General features: G+C 40.4%; 1 protein-coding gene across 1 annotated transcript in view; it reads left to right on the forward strand.

Annotated features, from left to right (window-relative positions):
* Positions 1-23372, forward strand: part of NUBPL (NUBP iron-sulfur cluster assembly factor, mitochondrial) — an 80882-nt gene that overhangs the window by 15802 nt on the left and 41708 nt on the right. The window contains exons 4-6 of the mRNA XM_063118893.1: positions 5086-5176; positions 15446-15485; positions 15584-15674. Coding sequence (XP_062974963.1) covers positions 5086-5176; positions 15446-15485; positions 15584-15674 — 222 coding nt within the window. The remainder of the gene's footprint in view (positions 1-5085; positions 5177-15445; positions 15486-15583; positions 15675-23372) is intronic.

Here is a 23372-nt window from a genome sequence, read left to right on the forward strand (position 1 = left end):
ACACCACAGTTCAAAAGCATCTATCTTCCTTCGCTCAGCTTTCCTTATGGTCCAGCTCTCGCAGCCATAGGTTACTACGGGGAATACCATTGCTTTAACTATGCAGACCTTTGTTGTCAGTGTGGTGTCTCTGCTCTTAGCTATTTTATCAAGGTTTGTCATTGCTCTCCTCCCAAGAAGTAAACGTCTTCTGATTTCCTGGCTGCAGTCAGCGTCTGCAGTAATCTTTGCACCCAGAAATACAAAGTCTGTCACTGCCTCCACGTTTTCTCCCTCTATTTGCCAGTTATCAATCAAGCTGGTTGCCATAATCTTGGTTTTTTTGAGGTTTAACTGCAACCCAGCTTTTGCACTTTCTTCTTTCACCTTTGTCATAAGGCTCCTCAGCAATCCCTCGCTTTCAGCCATCAATGTGGTGTCATCTGCATATCTGAGGTTGTTAATGTTTCTTCCTGCGATTTTAACTCCAGCCTTGGATTCGTCAAGCCCAGCACGTCGCATGATGTGTTCTGCATACAAGTTGAATAGGTAAGGTGAGAGTATACAACCCTGCCGTACTCCTTTCCCAATCTTAAACCAGTCCGTTGTTCCGTGGTCTGTTCTTACCGTTGCTACTTGTTCGTTATACAGATTCCTCAGGAGGCAGACAAGATGACTTGGTATCCCCATACCACCAAGAACTTGCCACAGTTTGTTATGATCCACACAGTCAAAGGCTTTAGAATAGTCAATAAAACAGAAATAGATGTTTTTCTGGAACTCCCTGGCTTTCTCCATTATCCAGCGGATATTGGCAATTTGGTCTCTAGTTCCTCTGCCTTTTCTAAACCCAGCTTGTACATCTGGCAGTTCTCGCTCCATGAATTGCTGGAGTCTACCTTGCAGGATCTTGAGCATTACCTTTCTGGCATGTGAAATGAGTGCCACTGTCCGATAGTTTGAACATTCTTTAGTGTTTCCCTTTTTTGGTATGGGGATATAAGTTGATTTTTTCCAGTCTGATGGCCATTCTTGTGTTTTCCAAATTTGCTGGCATATGGCATGCATCACCTTGACAGCATCATCTTGCAATAATTTAAACAGTTCAGCTGGGATACCGTCGTCTCCTGCTGCCTTGTTATTGGCAATGCTTCTTAAGGCCCATTCAACCTCACTCTTCAGGATGTCTGGCTCTAACTCACTGACCACACCGTCTGAGCTATCCCCGATATTATTATCCTTCCTATACAGATCTTCTGTATATTCTTGCCACCTTTTCTTGATCTCTTCTGTTTCTGTTAGGTCCTTGCCATCTTTGTTTTTGATCATACCCATTTTTGCCTGGAATTTACTTCCGATGTTTCTGATTTTCTGGAAGAGGTCTCTTGTCCTTCCTATTCTATTGTCTTCTTCCACTTCCGCGCATTGCTTGTTTAAAAATAATTCCTTATCTCTTCTGGCTAACCTCTGGAATTTTGCATTCAATTGGGCATATCTCCCCCTATCACTGTTGTCTTTTGCTTTCCTTCTTTCTTGGGCTACTTCCAGTGTCTCAGCAGACAGCCACCTTGCCTTCTTGGTTTTCTTTTTCTTTTGGACGTTTTTTGTTGCCACCTCTTGGACAATGTTGCGAACTTCTGTCCATAGTTCTTCCGGGACCCTATCTACTAAATCTAGTCCCTTAAATCTATTCTGCCAACATTCTTTCTTCTACTCACTATTGGCAGTACAAGAGCCCTAATGATGAAAAGATGGTGATTCTTGACCATAAAATGGCATAATATGCAGTGGTACATGAATATAGCTTGGCAGCCAGTAGAGAAAGCCTCTAGCTTTTTAAAAGATGCCAGCAGCACAAGGAGACAGAACATATTTCTTTCAAAATAGTTGCAGATTATGTCTTGGGCTGGGATACAACATGAGTGTCATGGATTGGGTAGGAGGGGTTGTTACAAACATGCTCACGCTCATCTGCCCATTGCTTCTTTCATGTAAATCCCTCTTGATGGGCAGTGGTTGCAGTTTGTCTTTGAAGCAGAAAACAAGAAAGCTGAACGTGGTTAGTTGCTAGAAACAATGGTTGGGAATCATCCAAAATTGGTGGGGGCCTTGACAGTAACCATAAATAAGACAGAATTTATAGGATCAAGCAAAGGCAGAAGATAAACCAACCCTTGCAGCAGAAGCTGCAGAATCAGAAGCGTAAAGATAGTCCTGTTGATTGTGTTGGCCTGGTGAAACGTTAGAAGTTGGGCGTAGGTGGGAGAAAGTGATGAGGCTTTCCCAGTGATCAGGGCGTTAGGGCTCAGGACTATAGCCAGCTTTCCTTGCTAGAACAGGCTGCTCCATTATCAGTGATAATTCAAAGAAATGAATGGAAAACCAGTTATTGCCTCATAACCAAAAAGCTTCTATAATCTTGTTGCCAAGCCCAAGTGTCTCTGTGTATTTTAGTGTGACTGAATCATTATTGTCCCAAAAAGTGCATATTGAATAAGAACATCTATTTTTAAGTTTAGAAGAATTTATTGGTTTTAATTAAAGCCTTCCTTTAAATAATGACTTCCTCAAATTACACTCTGCTTTGACACCCTGACATGCTTATTTATTTAAAACATTTGTATCCCGCCGTATATCATTAAGATCTCAGGGTATTGTAAAGATCATATGGCTTACAGTCATACAGTTGCATCCAAAGGTGCCTTGTGTGAGCAGAAAAACACTTCTCCTGCAATATCCCCCTGCTCTCCAACCTATACTAGATTCCACAATCAGTATGCATTATGCACATTTGAATATATTTCTTTATTCTCTGCAGTGGTGAGGAGAGGCCAGGAAAGCCTAACTGTGTGCGAGGACTTCCATTCTAATAGCAGTGCATTGTTTCTAAAAGGTGATGTTCTTTAGGATGCCTTCAGCATGATAAAGGGTCTGTTCAGACAACACGCTAAGCCATGGTTAGGCCGCTAGCCCTTTTACAGCAAATGGTTAGTGAGCGTGTTTAAAACGTGGTTATGTATCTATCATAGTTAAGAATGATTCACACGACATGCTAAGTCATGGTTCACACAATATGCTAAGCTATAATGTTTAGCTCAAGATGCTTAACCACTGTGGCTTAGCGTGTTGTCTGAACAGGGTAAATGTCACTTTGAACAAATCCAGCCAGGGAGACTCCTGGGTAGGTCACATGGGTGGAGTTTGGAGCACTACTACTTTATCCTTTACTTTTCCTCCTCCTCCTCCTCCTCCTCCTCCTCATTATTATTATTATTATTATTATTATTATTATTAAATTTTCCTCTTCAAAAAGGTTGTCACTCATTAAATGGAAGCTCTCATGGTTACCAATTTTAAAAACCTGTCTTTCAGCATTTCAGAGGTGTACAGACTCATTGTTCCAATGTTGCATCCACCGGCCCCACCCTGAATTTTTCCCCATTGGATCTTTGTTGCCCAGCATAGCTCCTGTTCCACCTCACAATTAGCAGAAACCAAATAAATTATGCAGAATAAAGAAATATATTCAAATGTCCATAATGTATCCCTATCATGGAATCTAGTTCTGTGTTTTTGCTCAGAATTTGGTTCTTCTTGGCTTAGGATTTTGGACTCCCTCTTTGCTCTCAGTGCCGTGTTATCCACTTTCTCACTAAAAAAAAGTGCTACCAGAAAGGATGAGGTATCTCAACTTTAAAAGTTTGTGTAGGAGTTGCTGAGCTTCAGCCATAGTACATATCTAGTCTCCTTGTAGAGGTCCAAGAAAAATAATTTATAGTCTTTCAAAGTCATTTGCTTCATTGTTTAACCACTCTTATAGTTAGAAAGCATTCCTAATGTTTTATCTAATCCCCTTTTCCGGCAATTTATTGCCTACTGTCCAACAGTATGTAATAACTGAGAGCAATTACACTCCATCATCATGTTTGCTATCTCTTTTAAAAACCATATAGACGTGTAAAGCTGGAAGGGACTCGAAGGTAATCATATCAGCGCTTCTTAACAGAATAGCCCATATCCTCTAGGAACTGGAGTGCTGCAAATAGAGATCATGAACTTCTAATGTGAGCTGTGCCTGCAGGGTAAAAACTTGCTAAGACAAACCTGAAATAAGTAAACTGTGCCAAATGCTACAGGGCAGATAATGCCTGCCTGTCCTGGCCTCCATGTTCTTTTGTGATCTCAGTTACAGAATTGGCTAGAACTGAGCATGAAAACAACACAACTAAATCACAGTATCCTATAAATGTGACTTTTTAGTATAGTCAACGTATTTCAACAAAAAGTCTTAAAAAGGAAGTACTAACACAAAACTGATGAGGTATTTATTTATTTATTTATTTATTTATTTATTTATTACATTTTTATACCGCCCAATAGCCGAAGCTCTCTGGGCGGTTCACAAAAATTAATAGTACTCATGAGCTGATTTTGATATTATGATAGTTGTGCATAATTGATTTCTTACTACAGAAAGTGATTGTCCTTCATTTGATATACATTGTGTGTTTTTCTTTGCTAACTTAACACCAGTGACTGCAGTTAGTATTGGGTCACACTAATTTTGTCTTGGGCTCTGCATAAAATGTGCCCCACTGTTTGAAACTCTTCTCTCCTTTTTTGTGTATATGCCTATGTGTGAATGTACATACATACGTCTACTACTTCATGCATTTGATAAACTGGACTGTATAAAAAGCTTATGCTACATAAAGAAATGGATGGACCAGTCTATTTCTAGTCAGTCAGTTTCATGTGTGTTCACACCCAAGTCCGTTCTGTCCCGTTTCTGTATTAATCTGCAAATTAAAAAAAATCTGCGTGAACATTCATATTTAAACAAGTATTTTAAAACCGATTTCTTCTCAAAGTACATGTTGTAATATGTATTTTATCCTAAAATGCACATTTGGTATGTTTTCTGAGCCAAGAACTATTTAACAAAATTCAAAAAGGCAATTGAGTATAATGCTTGCCACACTTCCTGGCCAATAAGTAACCATAGTGAAATTATAACTAAACTTAATGTTTGTTACAGTTAGCGTGCATAATATTTCCTGTTACTTGATTAATGATATGATAGTGTCTGTACTTTTCCTTCCACAGACAAAAGCAGTTGGTTTGCTTGATGCAGATGTATATGGGCCTTCCATACCAAAAATGATGAACTTGAAAGGAAGTCCAGAAGTGACATCAAGTAAGTTTGGATGCATAACACTTTTCTCTCTCTCGTTAAAATCTGTTGAATGGAGAGAGTGCAATTTTATAAGGAAACCTTGAGATGCAGTGATGATTTGGGTACTAGGTATTGAGCAGGGAGTTGAACCTCTGGTGCATGGACCAAATCCAGTCCACCTTGGATCCCAATGCAGTCCTTCAAGATTACCCAGAGAGCTATGTGCCCTTCTTCTGGCGCATTTCCTTGACTGCTGAGTTGCCATTGCAGGGATCTACCTAGTTTCCTAACTGCCCATATCAATGTAGATTCAGTGATCAGAACATTATAATAAGGCCATTTAACCATTATAGTGCTTAATGGGTGAGTATAAACATCCTTACATGCATTTAATGTTTGTATAATATCTAACAACCCTGTGGGGTTAAAGAAGTATTAATGTAAAATATTGTTTAATCTTATTGTAAAATATTTGCTAATGGAAAAGTCTGGCAAGATCTGTTGTAAATGCTTGGGAACTGAATGACATGCAAATATACTACCTTATACTGAGTCAGACTGCTGGTCCATCTAGCCCAGTATTGTCAATACTGACTGGCAGCAGCTCTTCAGGGTTTCAAGTAGGAATTCCCCCAGCACTACCTGGTGATGCTGGGAATTAAACATGGGACCTGCTACAGCCAGGGCCAGTCCTCTAATAAGATGGGGTGAATCCTTGTCTCAGGACTGGCACAGAAGTATGCCAAGAAATTGGATATTGGAGACCCCCCCCCCCACTATACTTTTGTGTAGCTTATTGGAAATGATATAGACTATTGAAAATTGGATATTGGAGCCAATCTACTTCCCTATTAAAATTGGTGTGTGTGTGTGTGTCAGGCTGCTTTATCTATCTACAAGGTAAAATCTAGGGAAGTCCAGGCTGGGGCCTTCACGGCCATGGCAACTTGGATTTGGAGCTCCCTCCTGAGAGAGGCTTTTTTTGTACAAATGAATTGATCATTAAGCTCTTCATCTGCTCTAACGTCCAGGCTCATTCAGCTGCCATATGATCCCCCTCCCCTCTAGAAGTGGAGGGTTTGGGATGGCAGATAATACTGGGGCCCACACTGTGTGCGTCCACTTAGACGTGGCAAAAGAAGGTAGCAGTAGGGAGCCCTACTTCTTCCTTGTGAGGTGCATCCCATAGTGTGGCAGCATGAACAACAGGAAAGCTTAGCTGATGGAACAGAATGGAGCATTGGAAGGAGTGGAAATTGCGCCTTTTTTGTGTGCCGGGCAACTAAAGAGAGGCCTTCCTAAAGGATGCGAGTGTCCCCTCCAACATACGGATCCCTTGACTGGAGTTTTTCAGTTCCTCATCCCAACTTCAGTCCATCTAAAATTCCTGGAATGGTAGTTGTGTCAGTGAAACAGAAGGTCCATAGAATCTTTCTACCCTATGTAGTGTCAAAATGGGCAATGGGGCAGAAGGCTGCCTTACCTCCTGCCACCCTGGGGAATCAAGGTGCCCTTGTTTGACCTCTTTGATAAGCTAAGTGTCAGGTTCTGATCTTGTCAGGATCTCAGCCCAAGTTCCTGCTGGACATATAGATTTCTGGGTTCTCCTGCGGCCGGTTATATTTCATAGATACCATTAGGGGCAGTAATGGTCCAGTAGAACTAGTGGTAGAAGTCCTTATCCACATCTAGATGACATAATCTAAGGAACTATCAGGCTGCCCCTGTAGATAACTGAAGGGACGTTACATTCATTCATTCATTTATTTATTTATTACATTTTTATACCGCCCAATAGCTGAAGATCTCTGGGCAGTTCACAAAAACCTCCAGTTTGTAATGCAGACAACACAGAGGTTTGTGATTTCGTGCCAAGACCAGGTTCTGCAAAGCTGGTTAAACTGGGCTATCTGCCCATCAGGGACAAGAGCAATGACATAGGATGGGCTAGTTACCAGGAATAGGCAATATGGTGTTCTCCAGATGTTTTGAACTACAATGCCCAACATCCCTGACCATTTGCCATTCTGTCTGGAGCTGATGGGAGACATAGCAAGACACATCTGGGGGGCACCAGGTTGCTTACCCTTGAGCTACCTGATTTTCAGGGAAAGCAATGGGAAGCCCTGAGTTAGCTCCTGGATCTCTTTCATCTTATAACTCTCATTGGGAAAGGGAAAGTCTCCTTAGGAAAGATTAGAAGCCAGAGCATGAAAAATGATTTTCCCCCTCTTGGAATATTTTCTGAGATAATGCTCCCAAGATACTTCGGGTTTTCTATCTTTCTGACAGTAAGCAATATGGAGAGATTCTTCAACAAGCCAAATGTAAGAATGCTGTTTCCCCAAAATACTGCCCACCCAGGGGACTTAAGGTGCCCTTATTTCGGCTATTTGATAGGATGTTAAAAGAGGAGTGGGGGAAAAATGGACTAGGGCAAGACCCTTTCAGTTTGGTCAAGAACCTGTGTCCCAGCAGTTTCTGGAAGTAATGGAGCCCCCAGAGATTACCCCTGGTTGATTCCCAGTAGCAGCACTGTCCTAGTTTTGCCATCTCAGAGGTTTCATTAACTTCTCGATGCATTTTTTAAAGGAATTCAGCATTTGGTTTTTGGGTTTGCAAGAAAAAAATAGCTGGACTAAAATCTTTTGAATGTACATTTACATAGGGGTAACTTGTTTAATCTGAAGACAGAAAATAGCAAAGGCTCTCAATGGAGCGGTCCCCAGCTTACACCAGTACTGAATTGCTTTCTTTAAATGAAAAGGTTGCACTGTCCTATTAAAACACTTGTTCAGAAACACAGTGATTATAATTCAGATACTGTTGCTAACTGTACTTTACTTCTACTCTAGTGTAAAACAAAATCCTGCATTGAGCAGGGGTTGGACTCGATGGTCTCATAGGCCCCTTCCAACTCTACTATTCTATGATTCTATGAAAATGCATAATCTTGAACATGCATAACGTATTGCTTTGTTTGCAAACATAGAATATAACAGAGATAATATAACTTTACAGCTGTAACTGTGGAGACCCATCCTAACATACTTCTGGTTGTTTGTGAGGCAGAATGTGGACAACCCTCTAACAAATCCAAGTTGCTACATATATTGGTTGGTAGCTGCCCTTTCTTTGGATTTAGCCTGTGAGGTCAAAATATAGTGATTACATGTTTGTTGCTAGTCTTTAGTAGATGAAGAAATGTCCCTGAAGAAGGCCTTATTTAGCTGAAATGTGTTGGGCTTTCAATAAATACAGAACGATCAGCATCTTAGGGTGTGGTCTGTCTTTTTGGTATTTGTTTTCATAGAATCATAGAATAGCAGAGTTGGAAGGGGCCTACAAGGCCATTGAGTCCAACCCCCTGCTCAATGCAGGAATCCACCCTAAAGCATAGAATCATAGGATTGTTTTGGTGGATGATTTCTATTTTCTTGGTGTTTGTTAGTCTTTAAGATGCTATAAGACACTTGGTTGTGTTTGTTGTAACAGACTAAGACTAACACAGATAACCCTCTGGAAATTAAAATAACAAAATGTCTTCTATATAGAGGTCTGCATACATGGTAAAAACATCCAGAACATTGCAATAATCCTTAACTTAAAATATGCTGAACTAGACCTGGTGTTTCTAACATGGAAAAGTGGTTGAAAAGTATTATTAGTGTTTCCTGCTCATTCTCCTAATGATTGACCTAGCAAATCAGGTAGACTAATGCACTTCTGATCCTATGGATATAGGGAGGTGCGTATGCTAAGTGCATTTAAATGTGACAGGGCTATATTCAACATATACACGCTGGTGTTTTACTGTTGGTCCACATCTCAATTTGGCCTCATTTTGTTGAGAAGGAGAAAAATCCTAATTAAATCAGAAATGTGAAAGAATATTTAGGGCAGCTGTTTTAATGCTATTGCTATAATTGGATTTTTATATCAGGCAACTAGGGAAGAAATAAATCCTCCCTTATACTATGGATATTTGCCAGACTAAAAATCTACATTTGTCAGAGTTGGCTTTTAGGCGAATTTTATCTTTTTCACCCCCTATTGTGTGTGATGGCTTTGATTTTGTTGCTGCTGAACTAATGTTGTTTGGAATCAGAACAGCTTTGTAAGAACTCAGCTTCTTATACTGAAGAGAGTTTAGCTTTTCTTCAAGATTTGGAAGACCTCAGTTTGTTTTCAAGTTAAAGTGGGAACTGTGCTAGAGCTGCTGGAGAGTTAAAATCTAAAGCAGTGGTTCCCAAGCTTTTTCAGGTCACCGCCCCCTTGGTTCCACAAACTCATGCCCAGCGCCCCCCTACCCTACACTATAAAAATCATTATTCAGAATAGTGGTTTTCAATGACCCACCAAGGAAGATAATAACAATAAAATTCAAAACAGTAACAATTAATTGAATACTTTATTCAAAATCCAGTTGGTGTGCCCTGCCATGCTGGCTGCAAACAGGCATTCGCTCTCTTTTCCCTCCCTCCCTCGGCAAGCCTGGGGTGGGTACTTCCCATTTAGAGGGGATTCTAGGAGTTGAAGAACTTTTTTCTGTCTAAACATGCATAAAATTGTGCCTTTAACTTATTATGTCACACTAGCATGAATACAGGAATCAAACAGGATTTCCTTCTTCAGTGGAACACACTTACTTAGGAGTAAGCACCATTTTGTTATAGGAAAGGATAATGTATTTTAATTAAAATTTTAAAATAATTATCTGCCACCTGGTACAGAGTTTTCCTATGGAAAATCTGGCTGGGACTGAAGTAGAGAGGCACTAATTTTACTGTAATTGTCTTTAAATGTGGTTAAATATCCCACAGTTACCTTGCTATTCTATTTCTACAATTCATTTTCTCCTGTCTTTTCTTCACCCTCTCTTCATTTTCAGGCTGAATCCTATGCACATTTACCTCAGAGTAAGTTCTACTGATCTCAGTGGGGCTTACTTCTGAGTAGACATACTTAGATTGTGTTGCAGCTCTGTTTTTATGGTGACACGAGATACACACATACCATGTTTACCAAAAGAACGCTTGAAAAAAGGGGGCTGGACACCCTGAAATAAGCAAGGGCAGATAGGAATGGTTTCAGCAAGCATTCTGGAAAAAGGTGCTGCTGAATCTTCTTTAGCCAGGAAGGACCTGGGGAATTGCAGTTCTCTCTCCCTCCCCCTTTTCTTTTCTCTCCCAATCCTGTTGTAGTCCAGATTTTTTGGGGGTGGGAACACACACACAGACACACAGCATCTCTCTCTCTCTCTCCAACCCTGCCGGGCTGATTACGACAGGAGGGCAGCAGCTCAGAGGGGAGATGGCCCCAATCTGCAACTCCTGACAGGGGAAGGGAGCCTGGTGATACCTTGCAGCAGCACAAGCAGTCCTGCTCCCCACCCAGCCTGCCGGCTGACTGCTGTTCTTGGCAGCTGCTCTGCCCCCGCCGTCCTCCACATGCTCCTTCCTCTCCGCCACAGGGCTGCTCCTCCCGCCTTGTGGAGCAACTATCGTGAGAAGTCTGCCGGGGCAGCTTGTAGGAGGGAGCAGCTCTGGCCGAGCGAGCGAGCAGGCGGTGGTGGCTCCAGCAGGAAAGAAGCCCCGGGCCCTCCAAGGCAGGAGAAGAGAGGGCAGAGCAGCTGAATTTGCCGCTGTTTCCTGCTCTGCTGCCTCCTGTGGGCGCTTCCCCCACCCCCTGCTTCTGGTGGGGCCGCTGTGGGCTTGAGATAGGAGGAGAGAGCAGCTGCATGAGTGAGAAAGTCCTTCCTGAGCAGGAGCAGTGTGGGGAAAGCAGCTGAATTTGCCACTCTTTCCTGCTCGGTCCCTGGGTTTTAGGCCCTTCTGGAGAGACCACCTCAAGGGCCCCCCTGCCACCCCTTTGCCTGTTAGCGCCCCCTGCCAGCACCCCCCCTGCCGTCCCTTTGCCTCTTAACGCCCGCCCTATGCAATCCCACCGCCCCCAAGGGGGCAATACCGCCCACTTTGGGAACCACTGATCTAAAGTATTGCAAGCACCACAAACTGACATGGACTTTATACAGGACTGCAAGAAGGCAGCATGAACTGGCTGCATGCAGCATATTCTCGGTTTGCCTGTTCTTGTACAATACGTTGCAAATTTAGCTTTGTGCTCACATGGACAAGGGCAACATTGTACATGAGAACTCTGTGTTGGTTCTTGGTTATTTGGTCCATATTTGTTTAAAAAGTGAAGGAGAAATTTACTCCCAGAATAATTGGCTAATGATTTGGCTAATTGGGGACAGTCCATCAACTATTCATAAGAAGAGCCTTGCTGGATCACACCAAAGTCTTATGTAGCCCAGCATTCTGTTCCCACAGTAGACAGTCAGATGCCTACAGAAAGCCCAAGAGCAGGAATTATTATTATTATTATTATTATTATTATTATTATTATTATTCAACATTAAATGCAACAATACCATAAAATGCATAAAAATGATTAAAAACATATAAAATTGATACAATATTAAAATAACAATTGGACATCTTAAAATTCATTTGGGTAGGCCTGCTGGGAGCGATCAGTCTTTATGGCTTTCTTAAACTCAGAAAGACTATTAACTTGACGAATGCAGGAGTACATTGCAATGTGAGAACAACAAAGAATGCATTTTGGTTCTCATTGGCATCTATGAGCAGTATTCAATGGTGACACAAATATAGGGAAAAGGGAAAAAGCAGGTGCCAGATTTTGGTTTAAAATTCCCACTTTTCTTCTTTGCACTAGCAAGAACGAATGACTTTACACTAGCATTGGTTTATGCTACCGTGTCATTAGCGCTAGCGCCGCTCCACCATTTGACACTATCCTCTATGTTTCCAGCCCTAGATAAGAGACTGGGGGTGCTTCCAGATAAGACTTTTATTGTGCAATCGCCTTGCCTCAATCACGAACTCCTACAGTGAGACCAGAAGATATCACCTGTTTTTAACCTGTTTAGTTCTGTGAAAATGCCCTAAGAACTTATAAACATATAAACAGCATAAATAATAAAATCTTCCATTTGTAATCCTCCTGTATTTTCACACCACTTCTTTCCTCTTCTCTTTTCTGCCGTAGAAAACCCATTAAGGAGGAAAAGAGAAAGGCTTTTGACTGGTAGCACTAGGAGCCATTTATCTGAAACCACTCTCTTCCAGCATATTGGTAGTTAATATTTCGTGAGTAAGGGAAGCAACAGGCACTATGCATTTCTCACTTTTTCATAGTGGCTACTGTATGCTTATAGGGACATTCTTGTGTACTGGCAATAGTCCCGTTATTTAAGCAAGGTTCATTCTCCTTCCCCCATTCCTTCCTACTTATTATAAACTAAATTGACTGTAACAATTTATTCGCCTCCTGCTTACAATATGTCACCTAAATTTACATCCCATACAGTCTGTGCAGCTGTCATTAGTAAGAGTACAGAGTATTACTACAGTACTCCCCCTGAATGGTATTGTGGCAAGTGATATTGTTTGTCGTGGTAGTCTTTTGTGCTTTTCCTGATGAGACATCATGAGAAAATGAGGAGGTGGATGATAATAATGTTAAGATGAACAATCTTAACATTGCAGTTCTACAAAAAGCTGGTGTTCATGGTGCAATGGATTCCTAAGTTTCTGTGTAGGCTCAGAACAAATACTTAGCTACTGCAGACTTATTTTTAAGTAAATGTGGAGGAGTAGCTGCTCAGTAACTATGTACTGAAATATAATTTTGGAGTAGAGGAATTAATAGTTGTAATCATGAACTATTGAGAATGGCACCAGCTACTTATAATGTACCTCTTAAACCTACAGCTGCTACAACATTTTATGCCTTGCTTATTTTAAATATTAAGTCCTCATCCAAGATAGGGCCTTCAGTCATGGAAAAGAATGGGTTGTGCACACTTTTTTTGTTGTGCTGCAGTCCGAGCTGCTGAAAAGACAAGCCACTTATTAAACCAAATAGTGATTTGTCTTTTCAGCAGTGGAAACAGCTGTGAAAGTACATTCAAACAAAGCACTGTCTGGGCTAGTTCACACGATCAAACAGCCTACTGTGGCTTATTTTAGCCATGGTAGGTGGCAGCATGTGCAGACAGCTTTTCTGAATATTGAAACCCTGACTGCAGCTTCTTGTGTCATCCAAATCCGGTGAGGGTGGGTTGTTGACATGGTTAACAAAACACCCACAACCCTAAAACAACCTATGGATTTTGCGTGGTTTGTTAACTATGCCAACAACCCACCCTTGCCAGGTTTGAACAACACAACAAGCAGCAGACGTGGCTTGAATATTCAAATGTTGTGCAGCATGCACTGAACCAACTGACTTAAATAATAAGCCACAGTGGTCTGTGGTTATCATGTGAACCCAGCCCATATGTCACTCTCCTCTTCTTTGTATGTTTCCTGTCATGCTCTCTGGCCAAGTTACTAGCTCTCTGCCTGAATGAATCTTATAGTAATAAATGAAGAGCAGTATCATTGCTATGCAGTTTCCACAGCCTGTTCTGATCTTGCCACTGCTTCCATCCACAATGTGGATAGGGGCAAGGGACTAGAATCAGCTAAAGTTGTCTGTGTGAGCAAATGTGCATTTAAATGTGCACATCATTGTTCACAATAGACATATGGATGCTCCCTAAATGCCCTTCTCTGTAGGACATTTGGCCATGCTGATTGCAGGGAAGGCTGCAATCTACTGGAGACAATGCTGCACTGTTACACATTGATGAAACCCCACTAAAATTGATGTATTTAATTAGCATATGCAAGGATACACTGGTTTGGAATTGCGGCCTAAAACTTTTGATCACATAGAGAAGATTTTCACGATAAATTGCAACTTGTGTTCTACAGGCTCTGTTATTTAAAGAAATGAAAAGGAAGGTTTTCCATGTGGTGGTTTTGTTGCTTCTGATGAGCATGTGGCAGAATCATGGCACCCTAGCAAAGACTGCTAAATGTGATATGCAAGGATACCACAATGGGCCTGTTCAGACAACACACTAAGCCATGGTTAGGCCACTAACCCTTTTGCAGCAAATGGTTAGTGTGCGTGTTTAAACCATGGTTATGTAGCCACCATGGTTATGAGTGGTTCACATGACATGCTAAGCCATGATGTTTAGCTCAAAACATGCAACCGCCATGGATTAGTTTGTTGTCTGAACAGGGTCTATATCTCAAGGAAAGTGTAGTGCCTTAACAAGTTTAGGAATTTTGCTTTTCAGTGATTTGCCATATTCTGGGGTTTTTTTTTTTTTTGGGGGGGGAGTAAATTCTTGATAAGAATCTTACAATGTTACCAAACTATAAAAAGAAAAATATGGGATAGGTTGGCTTGTAAATACAAACCATATGTGATGGTTTGTTGCAACATTTTCTTGAGATTCTTCTTAAGGAAGCTTAATCTACATTTAGTTTGCCTGAATAGTAGGTGTTAAAGCCTTTGCCAGAATGTTGTATCAAGAAGGTCTGGTTTATAGGACTAGGGAAAGGACAGAGCAGGCCTATAGGAAGCTAGCCTAACATAGAATTGATGCAGCTTATTTCCCCTTGTTGAATGTAGAAGGATTTAAGGACTTGGTGTAAGAATAGGATGGGAAACTGAAAAGTCTATATAATGGCATGCTGCAGATGTTACTGTTGACCACGGTTAATTATTTCATTTGAATACCTAAACCAGGCGTGGGGAATGTGTGGCCCTCAAGACACTGTTGGAATGCAACTCCATCAGCCCTAGCCAACATAATCAGTGGTGAGGGATGATGCAGGCCAGTACCATCTGGAGGGCCACATCTTCCCCACCCTTGACTTGAACCATAGTTAAGGATTGGCAGAAAACCATGGTTTGGACTGTGTTTGTTTATGTTAACTTGGGTTACAGCTGTACCAAGTAGAGCTGCATGAGTTGTTTAAAAGTACCTGATGCTGCAGCTAAGTTGATGTGGACTTCATCAGAAATTACTGCCAGCTTCATGCAAGAATGAGAGATAAGTATTAATGAGTGCTTAATTTTAAAAAGCAGCATAAAACAAACGATGGTTAAGACAGTTTCCCTAGCTTTGCAGCCTCCCTGCTTCAAAGATGACAGGCAGATACTGCTGATGCCTACTGATGAGATGCTTTGTCTATGTTGGCCCTCTGCTTTGCAGTGAACTCATGAAACTTGAAGAGGGTAAATGTGGCTCTTACTGATGCCTCCTGGTTTCTAAGCATTTTCACAGGTGACAAAGCTTGAAATAATTGTTTCCAAGAGCTTAATTTTTTTTTAAAAAACAAACATTTTCCATTCTAGAGAACTTAATGCGACCGCTTGTGAATTATGGAATTGCCTGGTAAGCAAGTTGTAGATTTCAATCTACCTATTTTACATATTTAAGTTGTATATTTTGCTACCTTGTATCAAGCTTGAAAATTTGCTTTTGTTTTCTAGTATGTCTATGGGTTTCTTGGTAGAAGAGACAGCACCAATTGTGTGGAGAGGACTCATGGTAATGTCAGTTATAGAGAAATTATTGAGACAGGTAAAACGTTCTTTAAACTTGTTGCTTTTACAGAGGTTCACGTTTTAGTTTCATTGATTATCAGCAACAAAGTAAAAATATTTTTCTTTCATCAATGCTTATAACAATGTTAGTAGCTTCTAAACACATTGAAGAAGATCAAAGTATTGAAAAACATATTTTTTATCTGGATGGTATTCTGCCAGCGGAAGGGAAACAACACCAGAATGATGTATTGTTTTCCCCTGCAGACCCCACCCCCAAATCTGCTGTGGAGGTCTTGGGGATCCTCCCAAGCACACATGAGGTACTGCAGGGAAGAGGAGAGGATGGGAAGGACCCAACACATGAGCAGATTTCTGTTCACACTAAAGTTGAATCCAAGACATAATGAGCAAACAACATCCTACTAACTATACCAGTTACAAGTTACAACTCTAATACAATTAATTTGTCCTCAAACTTTCTGCAACTCTTAGCTTCAGTAGACATGAATACTGCAACCTTTTTTATTTGATGAGTGTAATCACTGGTTGCCAAGAAAGGAGAAGGGCTATACCTAGGGTAAAGGCTGTGTGTAGGAGGTCCTTGCTTCAATCTCTGGCATCTCCAGAGATGGCATGAAGGACTCCTGTCTGAACTCTGAAGAGCTCCTTTCAGTTGGTGTAAACCATACTGAGCTAGATGGATCATTGGTCTGACTTCCTATGGTTCCACAGATATTTAATAGTTTTCTGGGCTGCAGACCAAAAGCCTAGTCTAGTCAATAATCTTCTTTTGAATGTGTACCATTGGTGATAAGCAGCAATGAAACTTGCTTTGTGAGTAATATTTTCATGATCTCTGTTGCACCTTTAAGAGAAAGCTAGATGTTATGGTAGACATGGGGCATCTTGTGACAGAATGCATGTTGCAGAATGCACTGGTAACATTTTGTGAAAGAATGCATGATGTGACATCATGTAGTTGAGACTTCCTCATCCCCACAAGCAGCAGCCTCTAAAGTGAAGCCGAAGGAGAACATTAACACTTAGCATGTGATGACATCATGTTATACATTTAGTATCACCAAATATTATGAAGGAGAGAGAGAGGAAGAGATAAAAGGAACCTATTTTCTGTCTGTTGTAATAGTTCAAGCCTTATTTTCTTCCAAACACTTAAAAGTAAGATTCTTCCATCTTTGGTGCTCTTAGTGCAGTGCTGATAGTATTTCTTAATATAATGGTGAACATAATCCTTCATAGCACCCACTTAGTGCAATTGGATGAGGCATTACTAATATGGGGAGTAAAATGTGTGTGTTAAATTCTTTTCTTCAAGAGATTGGTTCTTAATGATTCTGTACAGCATTCTATGTGGGACTGTCTTTGGAAAGTGTTCAGAATGTCAGCTGGTCCAGAATGTTGTGGCCAGACTGTTGACCAGGTCCTGTTATAGGGAGCATGTAACTCTCTTGTTACAACAGCTTCACTGGCTGCTGGTCTGTTTCTGGGCACAATTCAAAGGGGTGGTTATGACCTATAAGGGCCTATATGGCTTGGCAACTGGCTACTAGAAAGACTGCATTTTCCTATATGAGCTTTTCTGGGTTTTAAGATCTTCAGAGGAGGCCTTTCTTTTGGTACGGCAACCATCAGAGATGTGTTTGGTGGGGATGTGGGGGAGGGTGTTCTTCATGGCTGCTCCGAGGCTCTGTAACTCCCTGCTGTAGGAGGTTAGATTGGCCCACGCTCCTATGTCTTTCTGCTGACAGGTAAATACTCTTTATTCAGGCAGGCCTGTGGCATATAAGCTGGTCTGTTGCTGGAGGTTATTTTTAGTTGGCTTGTAATGCTTTTTTAATTGTGTTTTTAATTTATTTGTTTTTGTTATTAAATTTTGTTTTTTATTCCAAATTTTATTGTTCACTGCCTTAAGTGTTGTTCTTCAGTAGAAAGATGGGATATAAATCCTCCTCCACCTCCATCATGGCTTATGATGTCCTTTACATGCTCTGTTCTTATAAGGTCACAATACATCGAAAATATAAAATGTCATGATGCTAATACTAGCACTTGCTTTACAAAAAACACCCTAGAATCTGGGGGACCAATCATTATGTCTGGTGGGGGTTGCAGTAACTGTAATGTTGCTTTAGTCAATGGAATTCCCAAATGGGAAGCAGATGGCACTTTTTCTTGTGCATGTTGATAATGGCATATACTGAGTTGTTACCTAGCAACTGAAGATGCAGTTGTACTCCAGCAGATCCTGAAGCAAGAAAAGAAATGTGGTCCCTTGACACAGGAGCCATTAATGATTTTCCCTGGCAATGGAATTTCACTTGTGTCTGCAGAAAGCTTTAACAAGGGCTTTCCCCTCTAATCAAGCATCTTCTTTTTGTCTATAAACTAGCTACCCCTTAATCCTGTATTAGGGCATATTGAGTTTTCTTTCCTGAAAAACAAAAAGCTTGCAGGTCGCAGCAAAGACAAGTAGAATCTGTTGTAGAGGTAGCGTCTAGAACTGCAGAACTTCATGTGTGTACTTGTAGTGTGTTTAAGGAGTTCTAAATCTTACTACAGCTTGTAACAATACCATGACCACAGTATGTCAATTGTACAGATTCAAGCCCCTGAATAATGTATTGTATTGTTCCAATGTTAAATCTCATTGTAATGACCACATTAGGTCAAACTAACACTTATTTTCAAGTTTAGACGTTTTAAAACGGTAAAAAAAGGGTTTTTAGTATATTGTGTGTAGGGGTATTTATTCTTTAATGTCGTTATAATCTTTTATTTATAGCAGATCTGAAAGAAACAGTTAATTCTCCTCCTCATTCTTTTCTGGCAACATATAATCTAAATTGCCTTCTTAATCTTGGTTTATGATATAATAATATATTGAGTTTAAGGGACTCCCAGACAGTGAGAAAAGGATATAAAATATTAAATAAAGATCTCAAGAAAATTAAATCAGTCAGATCTAATATTTCTACTGCAGTTTACCACAGCCAGTAGAAGATGCTTCCAAATAAAATCAGGCAATATTATGAAATTGTCTTTATTGTCAATTTTAAAATATAAGGTATCCTTCTTCGTAATGGAGTGACACAGAAAACCATGAGGTATGATGAGTAGCTGTTCCTTTCTGTTTCTTATAGAAGTTCAAAAGAATTGGGTGTTGCAGATATTCCCAAGGCACACATGTGCTAATAAAATGATTGTCTGATAAAATGAAATAATATAAGCCATTTTTATTCTTGTTTGTCATAGCTAGAGGTTCTTTGAGTACAGTCCTCCCCAACCTGGTGCCCTCCAGATGTGTTATTGCATTGCATTTATATACCACCTTTTTTCCTCCATAGAACCCAAGGCAGTGTACATAATTCTCCTCCTCTCCATTTTATCCTCACAACAATAACCCTGTGAGGTGGGTTGGGCTGAGAGTGTGTGACTGGCCCAAAGTCACCCAGTGGGTTTCCATGGCCGAGTGGGGATTAGAACCCGCATCTCCCAACTCCCAGTCTAACACTTTCGCCACTACACCACACTGGCTCTTGAACTATAACTCCCAGAATCCTCCAGCCATTTTCGCCAATGGATTCGCCAACTTTGGCTGGATTTGTAGGAGGAGGAGCCGAAAAGGGCTGAAAAACACCTGCCTGAAACTGGAGAGCCACTGCTGTCAGTCAGTGTCAACAATGCTGGGTTAGGGCCTTCCTATGTTTCTGTTTGGAGGGCATCAGTTTGCGAAAGACTGGGGGGGGCGGAGCCAGCATCCTAATGGCGTAGTAGGAGAATTTGTTCCTGCCATGGTAGGTTTTGAATAACTCTTATCATCTAAAAGTATCAGGGCTGGAAATGGTGAAGAACATCGATTAAAGTGTTTGGAAGCTTTGAGCCACAGACGGGGTTTGAAAGAACAATGCATTTTGCTGTGTAAAGGCTGCAATTTTAAAGCAAAGAGAGGGGGGGCCAGAGCGGAGGAAGCTTCTTTAAAAACTTCAAGGAGCGATATTATAAGAAGTCTCCCAGACGGAGTGCTTATCTTAAAGGGAATTTTAATTGCAGAAGCCAGCGTCGGGAGAGACTGATTAATAGCCACCCCTCCTTTAGCAAGCAGTAAATTTTGTTAAACACGGCAATAAACCCCTCAGGAGTGCGCTGATTGACTGAGTTGAAAACGAAACTAATACCAGCCGTAATCGCGAATATATGCCACCCAAAAAACAAGTTGCGGCCAAGCCACGGTGGATTGCCCACGCGTCAAACAATACGATTAGGAAACTTCAGAGAGTAGCCGAGGCAGAAGGGGAAGATATTCAAAAAGATAAGCAAGAAGAACCCACAACAGCAACAGAAGAGCTCAAGATGGCTGCTAAAGTTGGCTCAGTGCCAGCAGAGCAGGGAGAGATGATGCAACAATTCTCAGCTCTGTTGAAAGGGCTAAAAGATGAGTTATTTATGAAAATTGAAACGGAAGTTGGCAAAACTAACAAGAGAGTGGATGATCTGGCTGCTGAAATGGCTATAAGAGATAAGCAATTAGGCTTTTTGAAGACGGAGGTGGATCAGATGAAAAATCAGTTTAAAGATCTTAAAAAGATACAAGATGACCAAGAAGTGAAATTTAACGATTATGATAAGAGGCTCATCTCCTTAGAGGACAATTCACGAAGAGCAAATTTACGCGTTCGTCGTCTGGGGGAGAAGAAGGGGGAGGACCTCAGGAAGAATCTCCTAAGCTGGTTTAAAGAACTAGTCCCAACCCTGCAACTAACTGAAGAAGATGTGGAGCGTGTTCACAGGGTTGGCGGCTTTAGAAGCGGTGCAACTCCCAGAGATGTCCTGGTGAAATTTTCAAGTTATTACAAGAAAGAGCACCTTATGAGGGAGTTAAGAGCATTGGGAGAGTTGAAGTTCCAGGGAGCAACAGTGCAGGTCTTTAATGATCTGTGCCAACAAACTTTGGATTGGAGACGCAGTGTCAAGTCTATAACAGGGGAATTGAAGAAGAGGGAAATCCCCTATGCATGGGGATATCCGATTTTTCTGCGTTTCTCATATAAGGGGGAAAATCATAAGGTTTTCTCCCTTCAGCAAGGCATGGAGCTTCTGGAGAGCTTAGGTTTGGGTCCGCAAGGAGAAGCCGGTGGTAACGCAAAGAGTGATGACGAAGAAGAAGGAGGTGCAGTAGGGGGAGTGGTGTAAAGTGGATATTATAGGGATGATAAGAAGTATAATCATATTAGATCCTACTGGCTTTGGGTTCCTGGCTGCTTTCCCCCCCCCCAAGGGTTAAAATAATGGCCGGAGTGTTAGACTCCCGGAGAAATATTGGGGGGAAAAGAGATGGGAGGGGAAGGGGAAGTGGGGTGGGGGGGAAGGGTTTGTGTGGGTTGTTGTATTTTTATGTATGTAAGTTAAGTTTTCACCACGTTCGGGATCGAGAAGAAGTTCAAAGAATTAGATATGGATAAGAAGATAAGAATCTCAACACTCAATGTTAAAGGTCTGGGGGTGGTCGTAAAAAGGAGAAGGATTGAACAATTGCTAAATAGGGATGGTTCTGATATAATTTTTTTGCAAGAAACTCATCAATTTAAAGAAAAAAATAATGTTATTCGTTTGAAATGGCCAGTGTTTTACGAAGTGTCTTTGGGGACATCAAAAAAAAATGGAGTGGCCATCTTGATTTCAAAAAGAAGTGGGTTTGTGATGGAAAATATTAAAAAAGATGAGAATGGGAGATATCTTATGATAAAGGGTCAATTGGAAGGGAAAATGTATACTTTGATCAATATGTATGCTCCAAATAATAAACAAAAAGAATTTTATGAGGAGGTATTAAGAGAGATTGAAGAATTTAAGGAGGGGTATGTTATTTTGGCTGGAGACTTTAATATGGTTATGAATAATAGACTAGATAGGTCAAATCCCTCTGAGATAGAAAAAAGAAATAATATCACTATGTTAAATAAATTAATTAAAGAAAAGGATTTTGTTGATTCTTGGCGAGTTCTTAGAGGGGCTGACCCAGGATTTACATTTTATTCTCCAGTCCATCACACATACTCCAGGATTGACCATATTTTTGTATCCAGAGATTTTTTAACTAAGATATGTAAAATGGAATTGGGGACAATCAAGGTAACGGATCATGCATTAGTAAGTTTAGTTTTCGCAGTTGATAAGGATTACAAACAAGCATTAAGGTGGAGACTGAATACTAAGATATTTAAGTACGATAAAGTAATTGAGAAAATGCAGAAGGAACTGTCAGAAACATGGGAAATAAATGAGAAGGGGGGAACAAGAACGGCAGTGATTTGGGATACCATGAAGGCTGTGTTTAGGGGGAATTGTATTAGGGAAATGTGTAATCTAAAAAGACAACAGGAGGTAAGGCAGGTTACTTTAGAGAATGAGATAATGAAGCTGGAAAATGAATTTTGGCAAACTAAAAATAAATATAAATTAATAGAAGTACAGGCAAAAAAAAAGGAACTAGAAAATATTAATTTAGAAGAGGTTCAGAGGAATTTAATTTATATGAAAAGGGAATACTTTCAAAATAGTAACAGGAATTCGAAGATGCTTGCCAAACTCACACAAAAGGAAAAAGCTAAAAATGGGATAGGGGCAGTAAAAAATAAGCAGGGTAATTATTGTCATATGATGAAGGATAAAATAAAAATTTTTCAGCAATTTTTTGAAGATTTATACAAAGAAAGAGATACTCAAACGAAGAGGAAGGAAGAGTATGTGGGTAAATTTGTGAAAAAAGGATTAGAAAAAGAGCATAAGAAAATTATGGATAGTAACATACTGCAATGTGAAATAGAGGAGGTCATAGATCAGCTTAAAGTAGGGAAATCACCGGGGGTAGATGGCTTGGGACCAGAGTTTTATAAAAGATTTAAAACATTAATAGTGCCAAAGTTGTTGAAATTATATAACGCAATAATGGAAGGGGAGAAGATTCCAGAGTCATGGGAGCATTCCATAATAATTTTAATCCCGAAACCGGATAAGGACTTGTCTCTCCCCGATTCATATAGACCAATTTCGTTAATAAATCAAGATGCTAAAATTTTTTCAACTATTTTGGCCAAAAGATTAAATAAATTTATAGCAAATTATGTAGGGGAAGACCAATGTGGTTTTATAGCAGGCAGACAGATGCATACATTAATAGGGAGAGTCTTAAATGCAATACAGGGGATAAAAAAGTCAAAGAATAAGGCGGGTATTTTAGCGCTAGATATTTTTAAGGCTTTTGATTGTGTGAGTTGGCAAACTTTAAAGTTGATTTTAATCAAAATGGGATTTGGTAATAAATTCAGAGCAATAATAGAGCAGTTATACTCTAAAAACACAGCTGTAGTGGTAGTAAATGATGGAATAACGGATAAGATACGACTAGCCAGAGGGACAAGACAAGGATGCCCACTCTCGCCAGTCCTGTTTGTATTGGTGATGGAATTGTTGGCAAATGCAATAAGAGAAGATGGGGAGATAGAGGGGATAGGTAGTAGAAAGAAAATTAAGTTGAATATGTTTGCAGATGATACATTGATGACTATCAGAGATCCGATAAGCAAAATGGAAAGAATTAGACAGCAGTTAAAAGAATTTGAAGAAGTTACGGGGTTAAGAATAAATTGGGCAAAATCCGAGTTGATGTTATTTAATTATACTAAAAAGGAAGAGAAGGAATGGGAAGGGAAGG

This window comes from Elgaria multicarinata, chromosome 2, assembly GCF_023053635.1.
Source record: "Elgaria multicarinata webbii isolate HBS135686 ecotype San Diego chromosome 2, rElgMul1.1.pri, whole genome shotgun sequence".
Lineage (NCBI taxonomy): Eukaryota > Metazoa > Chordata > Lepidosauria > Squamata > Anguidae > Elgaria > Elgaria multicarinata.